Below are 16,008 nucleotides of genomic sequence, written 5' to 3'. Positions count from 1 at the left end.
CAACATTCAATATATGCCACACATCCAACAAATCTAAACATGCCTATCAGTAGCTTGGTGTTCTAGTGAAATATGAAGAGCAGGGAAGAGAGTTACGCTCTTACTGATGGAGAAGCCCTGACGGTGTATAAAGGTGAAATCGCATTGTCTGTCAGTCGAAGTACTGGCATATTCCAGCATTGTAGAGTTGGTAAAACACATCTGAAAAATGCCTGTCACATAATCATGACCTTGTACAAATATTTTTTTTTTCCTCTTCAAAATTAATAAACTCCAACCATTTTTTCCTCAACCGCGCTGGATGGTTGAAAAAGGGAAAAATGTGTGAAATAATATGTGGGCCATGTCCATGTGGGTTTCCTCTGGGTTCTCTGGTTTCCTCCCACCTCCCGGGTGGATTGGCCAGGTTAAGTTGTCCTAGATGTGTGTGTGTGTGTGTGTGTGTGTGTGTGTGTGTGTGTGTGTGTGTGTGTGTGTGTGTGCGCATGGTGCCCTATGACAGACTGCCATCCCAGTCAAGGTGTATTCCCGCGTCACGCCCATGTCTCCCAGGTTCGGTTCTGGATCTGCCACCACTCTCACCAGGATAATGCGATTTATTGAAGAGGAATATTATACTCCTGCTTATTAATTCATCACATGATAACCTCCAAAGAAATTCCTCCTTTTTTTTTTTTTTTTTTTTTTTTTTTTTTTTTTTTTTTTTTTTTTTTTTTTTTTTTTTTCCACGGGTAAAGCAACAGATGCATTCAAATTTCTCCTGTTTCTGAGAATATATGGTTGCTTTCTTTTGTCTGCTTGTAAAAATTAATAATGTTTGGGGGAAATGCTCAGCCAAACATGCACTAACAAACCATGTTTGCTGCTAACGAGCTACTTCTGTAGCGCAATAACCGCCACCAGAGGCCGGACATACAGCACATGGTTCTAGAGAGCACCTAATTGAATGATCACACAAGTTAGGCCTACATATGAATCATCAAAAAAAAAAAAAGATGTTTTCCTGGAAGTGATGAAAATTAAAATGAGAGAATCTCCTTTACTATTGTTGTTCAGGATATATACCTAGTATTGTGTTGGTATCCGTAACACTAAGGGACAGGTGCAGAGAGCTCTAAAACACCCATTTTTATTTCAGGGGCAGTTTTCCAGGTTAGTGCTTTTCAGAAAGAAATACTGAATTTTGCAAATTCACAGTTTCACCCTGCTGAACTGAGCCTGAAGCTAAATTTGATATTCTCATACATTGAATGTTTTTGCATGCAGTGAATTTTCTTGGACTACTCCAGCATGTTTCATGTATTAGAGGGCATATGGTTCGAGCTATTCTTAAGTAGAAGGCTGGTATATTGTCTTTCAGTTTTTTTATGGTGGTAACAATGTAGACGTATAAATGGAGGTAAAATGGGAGAAGAAAGTGAAATTTATATAGACAAAACAAAGTGAATTTGTTATTGAAATTAAATGCCAAGACAGATATAAAACAGTAGAGGCTTCTCCTTCGAGTAATAAAACTTTTCCACCAGAAACTGCAACATGGCTTGGCTCAGCAATTTAGCTGTAATCCTTCACATTGTCACTATTTTCACAATCCATGCCATAGTTAAGTACTCATGCTGAATTTAGTTACCCTCCTTGTCCCTATGCCGTGTGAGGCAAGGCGTATGGTTCGAGCTAATCTTAAGTAGTAGGCTTCTGTAATGTCTTTCAGAGTTCTTTATGGTGGATTTAAGAGGCCAGCAACTGATCTAGCATTGCGTCCTCGTGATCTGAGTGAAATCTTCCAGCTAGGGCAAAGGCAAAATAGCATCTTATTCACATTGTGTTGAGTGTCCTGCCTAGTGTAGACAGTGTGATAACATACACGGCTGACACTAAAGTTTAGTTCATGGCACGTTTGGCTGTGTTTGGGCATGTGGGCAGCCATTAAGTTAATGTTTGCTCCTCTTTATTTTCATTCCAGTATTATATAACGTGTGTGTGTTTGGGTGTGTGAGCTGCCAGTCACAAACTTGCTGTGTCTTGTGCTCATTAGTTTGACTGATGGCATAGAAACACCGCCCCATTGTGCATTTTAACGTCAACTGATCTACGCCTGCTTTCATTTCAAAATAGTTCATTCGAAATTTGATTAGCATTTGACACGTACTGGTAGTATTGCCTCCTCACAGCTCCAGGGTCTGCAGTTTTAGAAGAAGAAGCCGCCTTAATTTGTCACATGTACATTACTGCACAGTGAAATCCCCCCCCCCACACACACACACACACACATACCCCAGCTTGTTAGGAAGCTGGGTTAAGAGCGCAGGGTCAGCCATGACACGGCACCCCATGTCACTGTGGGTTTCCTCTGGGTTCTCTGGTTTCCTTCCTCCTCCCAAAAACATGTCGGTAGGTGGGATTGGCCAGGCTAAAGTTCCCCTAGGTGTGAATGAATGTGTGCATGGTGCTCTATGATGGACTGGAGTCCCATCCAGGGTGTATTCCCGCATCACACCCATGTCTCGCAGGATTGATTCTGGATCCACCAGCACTCTCACCCGGATAACGTACTTACTGAAGATGAAGATTGTTCTTGATAATCTCCAGGGACTCCTATTTTAATGGGTAAAGTGACGGATGCACTTGTGGTGCACTCTAGGTGCACTTTTTGGTGGAGAAGCGCTATAAAAGAGAGTCAGTCTCCAGAGAGTCAGTGCTGTAAGCAGTCTTTGTGCATTAAAATTCTCCTCTTTACGAGGTTATGTAGAGTGGTTGTTTTCTGGTCTTTTTTTATTTTATTTTTTTGCTCAGTTCTCTTTCTGAAGTAATTAAAAGCACTCACTTAGAAGCCTTCGCTTTTTATCCTATGACCAAATTTCCGTAGTGCTTTGTTCTTTCTATGATGCACACACTGTCAGAGAAACGATGCTTGCCTGGTAAGCGGCTAACTGCTACTTCTACAAGCACACACATCGTTATTAATGTGTATTCTGAATGCTCTTGACAATGAGCACTGAGTCCATAGAGCAGCTGTGATTAAGAGGCTAGAGGAAATCTGGAGGGCCGAGGTTGACTGAGTGCTTGGAAGTTTATCCATGTTAGGAGATCAGTGGCATGTCCTCTTTGAGATGAGAACAACATCAGGGTGATGAACAGCTGATGGGCTGTTACCACAGGAATTACAACACCTTTTCATTCACTGTCGTTCTCTCTCCCTCTCTCTCTACCTCTCTACCCCTAACCCTCTCTCTATCAACCTTTGTCCTTCACGTTCTCTCAGCCATTCCTCTCTTGCTCATCGTCAGAACTCTCACTCGACTGCAGCATAGACGCCTCTCAAGCTGAAGCAATGTCACTGCTCCTGCAAATGCAGACATTCCAAAACTTTTTCATTTTTTTTCTTCATCCCATTTCCCTCCTCCTTTTTTTTTTTTTTTTTTTTTTTTGTTCATTTCTCTGCTTTCTGTCCTGTCTGCCACGGTATTTCTTTCCGTTCTCTCCCTCTGTGTGCTGCCTGCTCTCGCATGGCTCAGGCTGAGGCTTTGAAGTCTGCTGTCTGCTTTAATGAGTGCATTTCTGAATGGCTCTGTGCGCGCTGCTGCAGATTTAGAGGACTGAGGGCACTGCAGTGTTACCTTGCTCCAGGGAGCGGTTTCTCTCTCACTTTCTTTCCCCCCCTTCTATAAATTTCTGCCTTTATCTCCATTTAATTCTCTCTTTCTGTCTCAATTTCTCACTTACTCCTTCAGCGTCTCTCCGACTTAGTTTTTCGCTCCCTCTTTCTCTCTTTTTCCCTTCACTTTTTCTTTCCCTACACAATGCCGCTTGAACAAGGCTTCTGCCTTTCCTGCACTCCAGGGAAATGCTGCCCAGATTTGATGTATAAATCATCCCCTTCTCGTTTGCTCTTTAATTTATGACCCCCATCTGTTCTCGCCTAGCCGCTCAGAATTTGAAAATGCTGACAAGCCATGTGAATGCCTCCACTTGTTCGTCTGATGCAACCATCCAACACCAGCTGAGTACAGGAAGCGTACCTGCTCCCAGGTGGCTCACACAGCAGAGAAAGAGAGAGAGAGAGAGGCAGGAAGGCAGGAAGAATGACTAGCTACCACCAGTTCAAGGGAGCCAGCTATCCCAGTAAGGCTGTATGTATGTGTGTGTGTGTGTTTGTAGGGTTTTCACCCGAGCCCCGGCAGAGTATCTGAAGCGGTTATGGAGGCATCAAAGACAAGCGCTGCGGTGAGTCACAGGCTACCTTGGCCTTTCTCCGTGTCGGAGGTGTGCGGTTGACCATGATGTCCGCGTTGCTGACAGCAAGGGGACGGGTCGAGAGAGCTATTCTGCATCCCACATGCATGACTAGCCATCAGTCATGCTATGAATGGCCGGGCTCCATCCTCTTTTCCGTGTGCCTATTTTATTATTGTGTTTGTTTCGATCATGGCTGTTCTCATCACGCTGCGCTTTTTTGGAAACTTGTTTTATTTTATCCACCCATGTCATTATCACTAGCCGCCTCACCAGGCACCATCTGTGTGCTTCTCTTTCAATCTCTCATTTTGATTCAGGTAGATTCACCAGTAGCTACCCAGAGAGACTGGGTTCAGTCAGACTGGCGCATCTTTTGTGTTTTGTATTTTTGTCAAGCATGCACAGTAATCTCAATTACAGCCTACCATTTCATCATGCATACAGGTCTTAGGTAGAGATTCGTCATGGTTAACAAACAGAGCGTGGGTTTTCTGTGTTCATGCTTTACAGTCTGTCACTTGGCAGAAAGAAAAACAAACGACCAGTCTCGTATCTGGCTAACCTTTTATTTTATTGAGAATTACTAAGCAGCATGTTATTCACAGTGGACACCAGGGCAAATGTTGTTCACCCACAGAATGTCTGCTCCTGACTGTGTGAAACTAATTTAGCATTTAACGTTTGGTTTTGAACTCGTACTATCTTCGTCTCTCTCTTGAGTTTGTGATCATTCATAGAGGTAAAACTTTTTTCTTTTCTTTTTTTTTCTAAGGTGTGACAGGAGCATCTGGGACATTTAGGATCTTCATTTAAATATGCTAATTAGTATATTTCTCTGTTTATGATCTACGCAATTGAAGATGAAATTTCAATTTGTATCTATAACCTACAAACCCCACAGAAAGCATAAAGGATCGGGCAGTTTTCACAACCTCATGCCAAAACAGAAACTAATGTACAACACTTATTGAGTTGAAGGCTTGATTACCGTCCCAGCTCAAATCACCATCTGTTTCTTTCCAACAGCAAACTCTGGAGAATAACCTGACCAATCTGGTGAAAAGGAACAGTGAGTTGGAAAACCAGATGGCCAAACTCATCCAGATCTGCCAGCAGGTGGAGGTAAGTCCAGCCAAGCTTACAGTCCAGTATTACTCATCATCATCATCATCATCATCATCATCATCATCATCAGACCCCCTGCATGCCATTCTCTCCTTATAAGCTTTACGTAACAGATTAGTCTAGTTTGGACGTTTTGGGCCACCATTTATATTAGCAGTTACACTCCTGTATTAGACATCTACTAGACAACTAATTTCTTCCTCCCAACAAAACTAGAATAAATCATTCCGATTCATTTTATTACATTACAGATGCATTCTATTGTATATGAATATTCTCTCAGTAGTTTCCATTTTAAATGCATTTTAGTGATGACCGCAACATTGAGTTGATTGTCCATTCTGTGCAGAAATCTATTTTTCTACTAAAGCAGAGAGCACTAAAAGGCAAATGATGAATGCCACTTACAGGAAATGTAGCAATGTTTGAGCACTGTCAACATCATTTGTTCAGTCACTTTTCTGTCCTTTTTTTCCCCTCTCTGTTTATAAAATCATTCCTTCTCTTGGAGGAAAGAACCTTGAAAATGGCTATATAGGCAAAATGAGAGCTGTGATGTAAAAAAGTCTGAATGATACTAACGTATATTTTTTACTGTTCTATTTCTGTGGCATATTGCTGTCCAGATGAGGCTTATTGCTCACAGATACTGACGTGTCTCCATGAAATCCATGACATTTGTCCATGAACTCCTATTGTACCTAAACAGTTTGTTGATTACTAGGCAGATATTGTTTGTAATTGCACCAGAATATATATATATTAACATTGAAATGTTTAACAAATGTACTATATCAGCCTGAATGAACTCAATCTAGAAGTATCTAAGCTCCTTTTGTCTATGTGGCGCATGCCACGTATGCACTGAGGAAAGCATTTATCCATGCCTATTTATATGAATAGAGAAGTAAGCTGTAGGGATAATTAATGTTATGCTTTTATATTAATTATTCATTACAATTATTAATTATATTCAAGGCTACACTGCTTACAAGGTCAGAGACAATATAATGTGTTAAGAGTTTGTAAGACCTGACTTTGAGAGTACTGCTCTAAAAAGGCAGAGCGTAATAACCCCCAGGTGTCCTGCCAAATGTGTTTGAAGGTAGATATTTACTCTATAAATTTCACATCAGAGCTCATCTGAACCTGTTCACGTTCTCACAAGATCCGGGTTTCCGCAGATCCTTAACAAGTCTTAAAATGTCTTCAATTCCTTAATGTAAAAATAAGGCCTTAATTAGAATGAAAATGTCTTAAATTCATATTTCAAAGATGTTAAAAATGCAGATGAACCGACACTGTAAAGCAGATTCATATTGTATTCTGCCTCTGTTACTGTTTGAGATGGTAAAGCCGTGTGATTGTGTTACACTCAGGGTGTGTGTGCGGCTCATCAGTGTTTTAGAGCGGCTCGGTTCACAGTAAACGCCGCTCCACGCCAGCTTCGTCTCTGTCTGTGCTGTGAGATTGAGTCGCTTATAACCTGCGTTTAGACACAACGGGCGCCGATACACACCATCGTTTCACCTGATTGGTAATGATATATAAAAGGAGAAATAAAAGGAGGTCTTCCTGCAGTTTTCTGCCAAAATAAAAGCCACAAGGTCAAACACTTAAAAGTGAATTAAGTCAGAAATATACTACTATTGTTATATTACTATTTGTACCCCAAATGAAAAATTATTATTCAGTGCAATAGTAATATTACAAAATAGCAGTGGCTTTTTTTATTTGTTTATTTTACAAAAATTTATTAGTGATGCACCGAAAGAAAAATTCTGGGCCGAAACCAAATATTCAGGATGCACTTGACCGAAAACCAAACATTAAAACCCATTTTAATTTATTTATTTATTTATTTTTGTATAATTTTGATAATATTAGATTCATTTCATGAATTTAATTAATCTGAATTGAAAAACTACAATCCAGTAAAATTCACACTTTTATTGACATTAAAAGACCAAAACAGAAGCAATATTAAATATATTATTCTTCATTCAGTTCTGTATAAATCAAATGTAACAGATTTTATCCAATTATCCAAATAATGTGACGTTAACTATTGATATTCAAAACAGCAGTCAAGAAATGAACTTAGCAGCTCTAGGCTAGCGTCTTGCTAATACAAAAAGTTTCAATCTGCCACACATTCATTTGCATGAAAACAATAGGTGAAACACAGAAAGGCGGAGGGCCTCTGTTCTGTTGTTGTTTTGCTGTACTCTACATATCGAACGGGATGTCGTGTTTTCAGGTGGTGTATCAAACCTGTCGCGGACAAGTGCTTCGGCACCGTACCCCCTTCTGAAATTTCTGCGGAAAACACTGCAGATTGCAAATTTGATGTCCTTATCAGAAACTTTGAAATATTTCCAAACCGCCGACATGATCGCCCTTTGCCGGGTAGCACTGTGATAACCGTCGGCTAGATCGAGAGCGAAATCTGACCCTGAGGGGCAGCATATATTTTCAGCTCATCAAGTCATGGAAAAGAGAAACTGGATTTTTATTTTCTTTCACTTTTGGAGCAAATGATAAGGCAAAAAGGATATTTGCTCTGGTCTCCCATATCCCTCTATAGACGTTTACCCTGCTATAGATTACTTAAACCCAGAAATGGATGCATATGTATGAACACAATCCATTATAGCTGATGTATCGTGTAGCATGATTGAAGTGACGTGCAGGTCTTTTTTGGAAAGGTCTTGAATATGGTATTTAAAAGTGCAGACACCCTGCAAGATAACACTTTGAGTGCCTAGAAAAGCACTATATCTAAGGTATTATTACTTTCTACAAATTTTAATAGCAAAAGATCCAAAGTTGCTTCTTCCTTGCATTAAACAAAACCTGTCATGAGACTTTTTTTTGTTTGTTTCTTTGTTTGTTTAGAGTTGTTTCTTCCCAGTTTGGTCACTTGCTAATTCCCACCCACCTGCCAGCTTTCTCCCGATCATACATCACAGGGCAGCATAGCACATACAGAGGAAAGCAATCCTCTTCTGCATACACAAGCATATAGCTGCCCACGATTGGCTAGTGTAGTTGTGGCTTTGATCCATTGGCTACCAACTACGAACGGTTGTAGCATCATCAGGATTCACTCTCTCGATCTCCCAGTGATGGGGCAATCGCTTTTCTGTTATGCCACTCAGGAGTTTATTATTTGCATGTCTAGACAAAGTTTGTGCAGTAGCCCTGGCATTCAAGTGTGCTCCTTTAGAGGGTTGCTCCATCTGGAAAAAGTATGAAATGGGGTCATAGAAAGAGCTCTTACCTATTCATCTATAAATCATGATGGATGATTTGGAGGGCTGGGAAGTTTTTATAGCGTAATGGCACCAGTGATCATGTTAATGGCCTCTAAGCAGGGCTCTCAGCAGGCGTTACCTGGTAAAATAAAGATTAAAAATTGAAAAGCAAATAATTCAAGTTCAGTTCTGGTGCACCCCACTTCATTAGTTTTACGTGACCAGAATATCCCAAGGATTTTCTGGATTCCTCCAGATTCTTGGATTCTTAAGTAAAATCCCCCACCTTTTCCTCACCATAATACTTCTAAACCATAGCAGCTTACTCTTCCACTTTGACAAAGTGGCTTTATGTGAATTGCAATATGGCACTGGCCACCACACCACAGTCCTTTTCTGCCTCATTCATTTTTAATAAAGCGGTTCAGTATCTCCCTCTCGGTGAGAACACAGCCGCAGGCCTCACAGGACTATTTCCTGGCCTTGCACTGAGAACTTCCTGTCCCATTCTGTCCTGAGCTGTCAGCACACAGAAAAGCCATGCTGTAATCAGCAGCAGGACAAAACTGAGCTCTCACTCTCACTGGCCATGTGCTCTGTGCTGTTAAGATTGTGTGTTTTTCCCCAGAGATGTCTCTCACCAGCGACAGGCTGCAGGGATCCCCACGTCTGCAGATTAAACGTACCGCAGGGTCTCGTTGAAACCAGGAGTGAGGCTTTGATGAGAGGAGCCATTAACCAAACCCACTGTAGTCGGCTCATGCTGCAACAGCTTCTTCTCACGGACTAAAATCAAGACTTGCACAGTCAAAGGCGGTTGCTAAATCTGCCTCTGGTTAGATCTGTTAAAAACAATGGGTGTGGAATGTATATCAAAGAAGCGCTCTGTAGGCTTTGATGCTGTTTTTTTTTCTTTCTTTTTTTGGGGGGTTAATGCACAGAGACAACAGCAGCGTCTTCAAAGTGTATACCCTTAAAAGATTAATCAGATGGAGTACTGTGAGGGTGTGGAGCAGGGCAGCTGCACTGTACCACATGTTGAAGTGGTCTATGTGAATGAAATCCCACGAGTCCCCACCCTTAGGCTCCTATAATATAACCAGGGAACATTTGACTACATAGGGATTCAGTTGGAGAGAGAGGGTTAACAGTTATTGTATGATTTACAGATTATGGGTTATTAAAATTTTTCCCCAATTTCAATTACTCCATCATCATGTCACTTGGCATCTTTCATTTGTTTGCCTTTGGATTGTTACCCTTCTGAAATGCTTAGGGGATCCCTAATGGGATCCAGGCCAGATGGAATGCATTGTATCATGGCTTGTGTGTGTAAATATGTGTGATTAAAGCAGCTCTAATGTGCATAGTGAGCTTTGGGTAAAGATTGGCATATGGTGTGAGTAAAGGTCAAGCGTGTGCAGCAGAGTCACAACTTTTTGTCGTATTGAGGCTGTGTTGCTTGAAAATGGAATTTCACAGTGAAGGTTTATACAGTGCACCAACCTCCCAAAATCCCCTCTGTAGTGACGCAGCCCTCTTCACACACAGTTAAACGTGCATACTGATGCACCCTGAACAGGAAGAAGTCAGTGGGGCAAACAGAAAGCAGGATTAGCATGCAGCACACCGCACTTCTCCGAGTGCTAGCGTTGTGACGGCATCTCTGTGCTTTCCTTTCTTGCAGGTAAATACGGCCATGCACGAGGCCAAGCTGGTGGAGGAGTGCGATGAGCTGGTGGAAATCATTCGTCAGAGGAAACAGGTCATCGCTGTCAAGATCAAAGAGTCAAAGGTACGCAGGCCCATACTCCTGCTCTTCCAAGACGGCACACAAGGCAAATTAATTGCAAATTTGAGTCGTCCCCAGAGGTGCTGCGTCTGGCTGCGCTTGTGCGTTGCATGCCAATCAATTACACCTTAAACAGGCTATTATGTATTCAGACCAAGTGACATGATAGAGCCAGAAGTTACTTCAACCATAGAAAAGGAATGAGTTGTAGAAAGAGATTTTTAAACAGCATAGGCTCCTCACAAGCTTCAGTTTCTTCTTTGTCTTTAAAGACCCATCTGTGCTCGCTCTTCAGCAACCTGTCAAATAGCGAGACCCATATGGAGACGACAGCTCTGAGCTTACTCTCAAAACTCATCACTAGATCTGTGTCAGTGGAAGTGATGCTTCCGGACCCGTCGCTTGCCTTCTGTCTGTGATGCTTGAAAAAAGGGGAGGGATCGCTCATGGGCCTTCTTATAACAAAACCTAAGTAGTGGTTTTTTGTTTGTTTGTTTGTTTTTGTAAGTGTGATGCATGTCCTTCCTTGAGAAGCTCTCGAAGGGCTTTTGCTGCATGCATTGAGATAAACCTGGAGAGATTGGTGATCTTGTATTAGTGGAGGAAACTAAGGCAGAAATGTTCACAAGTAGAGTGCTGAGAGGTGCTAGGCTTGAAGTAGAGAAGAGGCTGAGAGAGGAAGTGAAAGGGAGAAACAATGCTCATGCGAGACCAATGAGATTAGACAGAGAGGCAGGCTCAGGTTCATTCCAGCCAGGCATGGCGTGTTGGTTCCAGCCATGTGAGATCACTTAACAAGCACCCTCTGGCGAGCAGAAGCAGCGCTTCACTAATGCCAACCAGCACAAACACAAACAGAAAGGCCAGTCCACTGCACTGTTCTTTTCTAGGTTAACTTAACTGTTGGTGCACCAAAGGACCCGATTCAATTCTTTGTTGTTGTTCTTGTTTTAAATAAACTAGCCAGGGGAAATCCCTTAGCCACTTCAGCATTATATTTATACGACATGATTCGTTCATTAATGCTAGTATTTTGTGAACTTTTCTCTAAATAGTGACTGAGTGGATTCTTGATCTTGACATAACTCCTTGTGACAGACCTGTTCTTTCTTCACGATGCCTCCATTAGCTTGTTGTCTTTTGTTAAGTTCATTGGTAAAATATCTTTTTTTTTTTTTTATTGCTCTAGTCAGGTTTTAGGGGTTTTTTTCTCCTTTTTAGTTTACCCTATTTTTGCTTTTAACAAACATTTGCTTTTTAAAAAAAAAAATTGCCCTTTATCCGTCTTCAGTGGACCATTTCTTTATATATCGAATCATAACATACACTAAAGATTCACAAGTTATTCTCTGAACTCTATCACTAACAGTTCCTTAAGAATTCCGTGTTTGAGCATCTGCAGTCTCTTTTCCCAAGTGGATTGGCCAGTGTCCACTGTTTTGAAAATGGGATGCAGGAATCACAGGCAGATGTACTAATCCCCAGCCATGGCTGGTTATCATGCCTAGTGAGATTGATTTGATATGACAGGTCTCTGGAAGCATGAAAATACTGTTGAAATTATGCCACTGACCCTTCAAAATTGCCCTAAGAACAAGTCAGGTTGAGTCAAGAGGAGATCATACCTTTATACTAAACAAGTCAGTCCAGTGGCAGGATGCCGTACCTCTCCTTTACTGCACGAGATGATTGATCTGTTTGAAGGCATTAGCTGTCTATCATCCTTTTGGCCAAGAGGAAGTAATTATTTGCCACAATGTATTGACTGGTTTTGCAAGAACGTATTCAGTCTTGGTGTCAACAAGCTTGTTTAAGCAGGTCTGGGGTGTGTACATAGCAATGTGGTCAGGCTTGCCAATTTTGCTCCCGTTTCCCCACAGGTTTTAAAAGCGATGGATGGAGACAGAAAGAGAAAACAATAATTCCATCAGACGCTCCAATATGAACTTGGACGAGGCACATGTTTTCTGCGAGAGAACAATGCATACCACTGTTCGTCTAGCCTCGGACATGCAGCGGGAGAATATTATCTGCATGTTTAAAGCTTCATCTGGACAGCAACAGAGAGAAATATTTCCAGCTGCGCCCAGCTTTAGCACATTTACATTTCTAATAGACAGACCGTGCTAACACACATCATGAGATTTTGTCAGGACATCTGTTGCAAAGTCACTGAGAGTATTAGAGCACAGTCATATGTCAGGGTGCGTAAAACAGCAGGAAGGAGGGAAAGTGTTTTAGAATCAGCATTGATCAGGTATGTGACAAGGGAGGCATTTTGCATAGGTTCAGGGTGTCCTGTGATGATGAGATATTTTGAACATTAATAATCTAGCAAAAAGGACATTGTCATCAGTCAAGTGGAAACCAGCATTTTTAATCAATTTTCTTATCCGCCTGCAGTTTACATAGCAATCATGTCCTTTCTGTGGCTGGATGAGCACACAGGGGTCTTAAAAGGCTGGTCCATGGCATTTCGGTACAGCGTTCTCATGTGCATACTGAGCGGAGACATACGTCCTTCCACATTATATTTAACTCTTGACATTGTTTATTATTGCTGCTCATTGTCTGCTTTTTTCCTGCCTCACAACAACCAGCCACCATTGCCAGTTTTTCACTATCTTTTCTGGTTATACATTTTGTTTTCATTGGTTGTTACTTTTGGTACGGTAACCTCTTAAATGATGATCATTAAAGAAAGAAAGGACGTCACACTGCTAAAGTGCTCTCAAAAGCATTTAATAATAAACAGAGCAGACATTTCGACCCTGACGGTCTTCTTCAGACAGTAAAAACATCGCGTCCCGAAAGTCTTTAAGTAGACACGCGTGACAATCAACAACAAACCAGCAAAACCGTTATCCAATGAAAAGCTCCGAAAAAGTAAATCGTCTTCGCCAAAAACTCTTAAATGAACTAAATATAATACAGAATCCATTTTTAAAAAGTAAGGATTAAGCAACAGCCTGATTGTGCTGAAAATATGTAATTATTATTGTAGCAATAATAGAAATGCTATTATAAAATAAGAATGTGTGCATTCTGTGTAAAATTAGTATTAAAATTTTCCAAGATATTACTTGAATAATATTTGAATATTCAAACTGCCACCCACGCACAAACACGCACAAGAGTACATAGTATTGTGTGTATGGATGCGTAGAGTGGCATTTTAAACTTTCCACAAGGTAGTGAGTTACTTTCAGCACCTAACTGTGTCCTTACAGTAATGCCACGAAATCACTTCAGCTCAGCTAAGCCATCGTTTTTCTGTGGAAAGAGCAGACTCATGTCGGAGTTTACACCTTGCAGCTCAATTAAATTTTAATCAAACTCAGATTTGACCCATTTGCTGCTTGCCTTTCAGCTCTCAACCACTGATACAAGCCTCTGTAGGAGAGCAAGACTCCGCTTGTTCAGACACAGGGAGTAAAGTCTCTTCATTTTGCAGCATTGAATCATTGACACTGGGCTACTGCACTGAGGTAGCAGTGAGAGAGTCAGTACTGAGAAAAATGCACAAGAAGACAAGAGTGATCCTATTCCTTTTTCTTTTTTTATCTTAAATTGAAATATGTTTTCACAAAATTTCATTCAGAATTATAGACTGTAGAAACTGCTTTGAGCACTTCCTGATGATGCAGCAGTCACAACGCTCATAACCTGCCAGCAGCCATACACCTCCACACTGATGACACACTTTCCTGCAACTGTGATGTATAATCTCACTACTTCATAAGTGATTACATTGTAGTCATAAACATCAAATCCAATGTCCGAAAATATGGACTCGTGCCTATTAGAAAACGTTAGCTATAGGTTACAACAGCTCATGCAAGATGAAAAATTATGAGATGCACTTACGGCAAAATAAAATACATTTTGAATGGTTCATATGCAAAGCAAACTTTGTGAAATGTCAGTGCACATGAAAAGTGTAAATTGAGCTCCTATGCTCATTAAATTCTGTTGACAAGTTTGAAGGTCAACCAAGGTAGGTGTAATATTATAGGCCACACATTGTGGAGAGTCTACGCTTGTATTAACAACAACAGTTCAATTTATTGGAATTCAATGAAAAGAGAATCCCTAGGGGGTTAAACCCCATCCATCACTTCCATCATAGTGCAAATAAAGGACATCTGATACACCTTGTGGGAGCCATGGATTGATTCATTTTGTACAGTGATGGATGGGAAAAAAAATGTGTGTGTGTGTGTCTCTATCTTTGTAGGTGATGAAGCTCCGTAAGCTGGCTCAGCAGATCGCTAACTGTAGACAGTGTCTGGAACGCTCCAGTGCTCTTATCACACAAGCTGAGCAGAGTCTAAAAGAGAACGACCATGCTCGCTTCCTCCAGACTGCCAGAAATGTGGCAGAGAGGTGAGATATATGCATAAACACATACGGTATCTCTCTACACCATTCAGCATTTCCAAGCATGAAGTCAGCTTTTAGCACGTCTGCGCATTTAATATGCGCCGAGCGCTGCAGATCATGGTCTGCATTCAGCTCTGTCGATATTCTGAGCATATGGTCACACTGGATTTCAAAGAGCACTAAAGGGAGCTGTGGCTTCTACAAAGTCTCTTATGTGTGCACAAGTGCATGAATTCTGCACTTTGTCCCCATCAGGCTCAGCTTGCAATGTCAAACCTCATAATCTACACGGGATAAATAATAGTCTTTCCCTGAGATACATGGGCTTAAGCCTGGGCATCTCAAGGCCATGAGATCAGTAAACTGCTTTCCACACATTTATCAAATTTACTCTAGATAATAGCGATTGCAGGATTCATCCTTTTGAAGGATCCTGCATACAAAATGCCCACAATGCCGCAGTGATGATTTACATGAGCTTGTACCAGATATAGTTTAATTAAAGTCTTCGTGAAATGGCTGTGACTTGAATTTGTATGTTGACAGATATTTTTTTGAAGCAGGAGGTCAGAGTAATTGTGTTGAAGTGCTTGACTGATTTACAGAACAGCCAATAGTGTTCAAGATGCACTACGCTTGTGACAAATTTAAACATGGTTCACGGAAAACCGAAGGGTTTAACAAAAAAAACCCTTTTATCCTTTATCAATGCCTGTCGACTTCACGATATCCTAGACATCAAGATGCGGTGTGTTTATAGAGTTATGCTATACATATGTGAGCCAAGGTCGACCGGCAGTGGTGCCGATGATGACGGAGAATCACGAGGTCATCACTGGGAGGCATCTGATATGTCTAAGTGGATTAAAGTATGTGTCTAAGTAAATTAAATAATATTATACCATGGTCTGTCTGAATACTTGATTCTGATTGGCTGGAAGCTGTGCGTTCAAACCGTATAATGTACAACTAGTTCCAGTCAGTTTACTCCCCGTGAAAATGAATGCACTGCCTATAAACAGCTGAAGCCATAGTAACATACACTTACAGTTGCATACTGTAGTTAAACTCACAGCTTTGTTATTAGTAGAGACACAGATCTAGGTAATTCACACTCGCACAATCAATCTCTCTCTCTAATAACTGTTTATTATAATTCATTCAAATATATGTAATCTTATCACCCTACTTTATCTCTTTGTATGATTTAGAGAC

General features: G+C 41.0%; 1 protein-coding gene across 6 annotated transcripts in view; it reads left to right on the top strand.

The window, feature by feature from the left end:
• mid2 (midline 2) overlaps positions 1 to 16,008 on the top strand; it is a 158,232-nt gene that overhangs the window by 125,617 nt on the left and 16,607 nt on the right. For 5 of the 6 annotated variants that reach the window (XM_017474599.3, XM_017474598.3, XM_053682025.1 and 2 more), the window contains 4 exons: positions 4,159 to 4,224; positions 5,263 to 5,358; positions 10,306 to 10,413; positions 14,648 to 14,796. In XM_017474599.3, coding sequence (XP_017330088.1) covers positions 4,159 to 4,224; positions 5,263 to 5,358; positions 10,306 to 10,413; positions 14,648 to 14,796 — 419 coding nt within the window. The remainder of the gene's footprint in view (positions 1 to 4,158; positions 4,225 to 5,262; positions 5,359 to 10,305; positions 10,414 to 14,647; positions 14,797 to 16,008) is intronic. The other variant, XM_017474600.3, reaches the window with a different exon arrangement.

Source organism: Ictalurus punctatus, chromosome 8 (genome assembly GCF_001660625.3).
Source record: "Ictalurus punctatus breed USDA103 chromosome 8, Coco_2.0, whole genome shotgun sequence".
NCBI lineage: Eukaryota > Metazoa > Chordata > Actinopteri > Siluriformes > Ictaluridae > Ictalurus > Ictalurus punctatus.
Note: the sequence above shows the minus strand (reverse complement) of the source record. Positions and strands in the feature narration are given on the sequence as shown.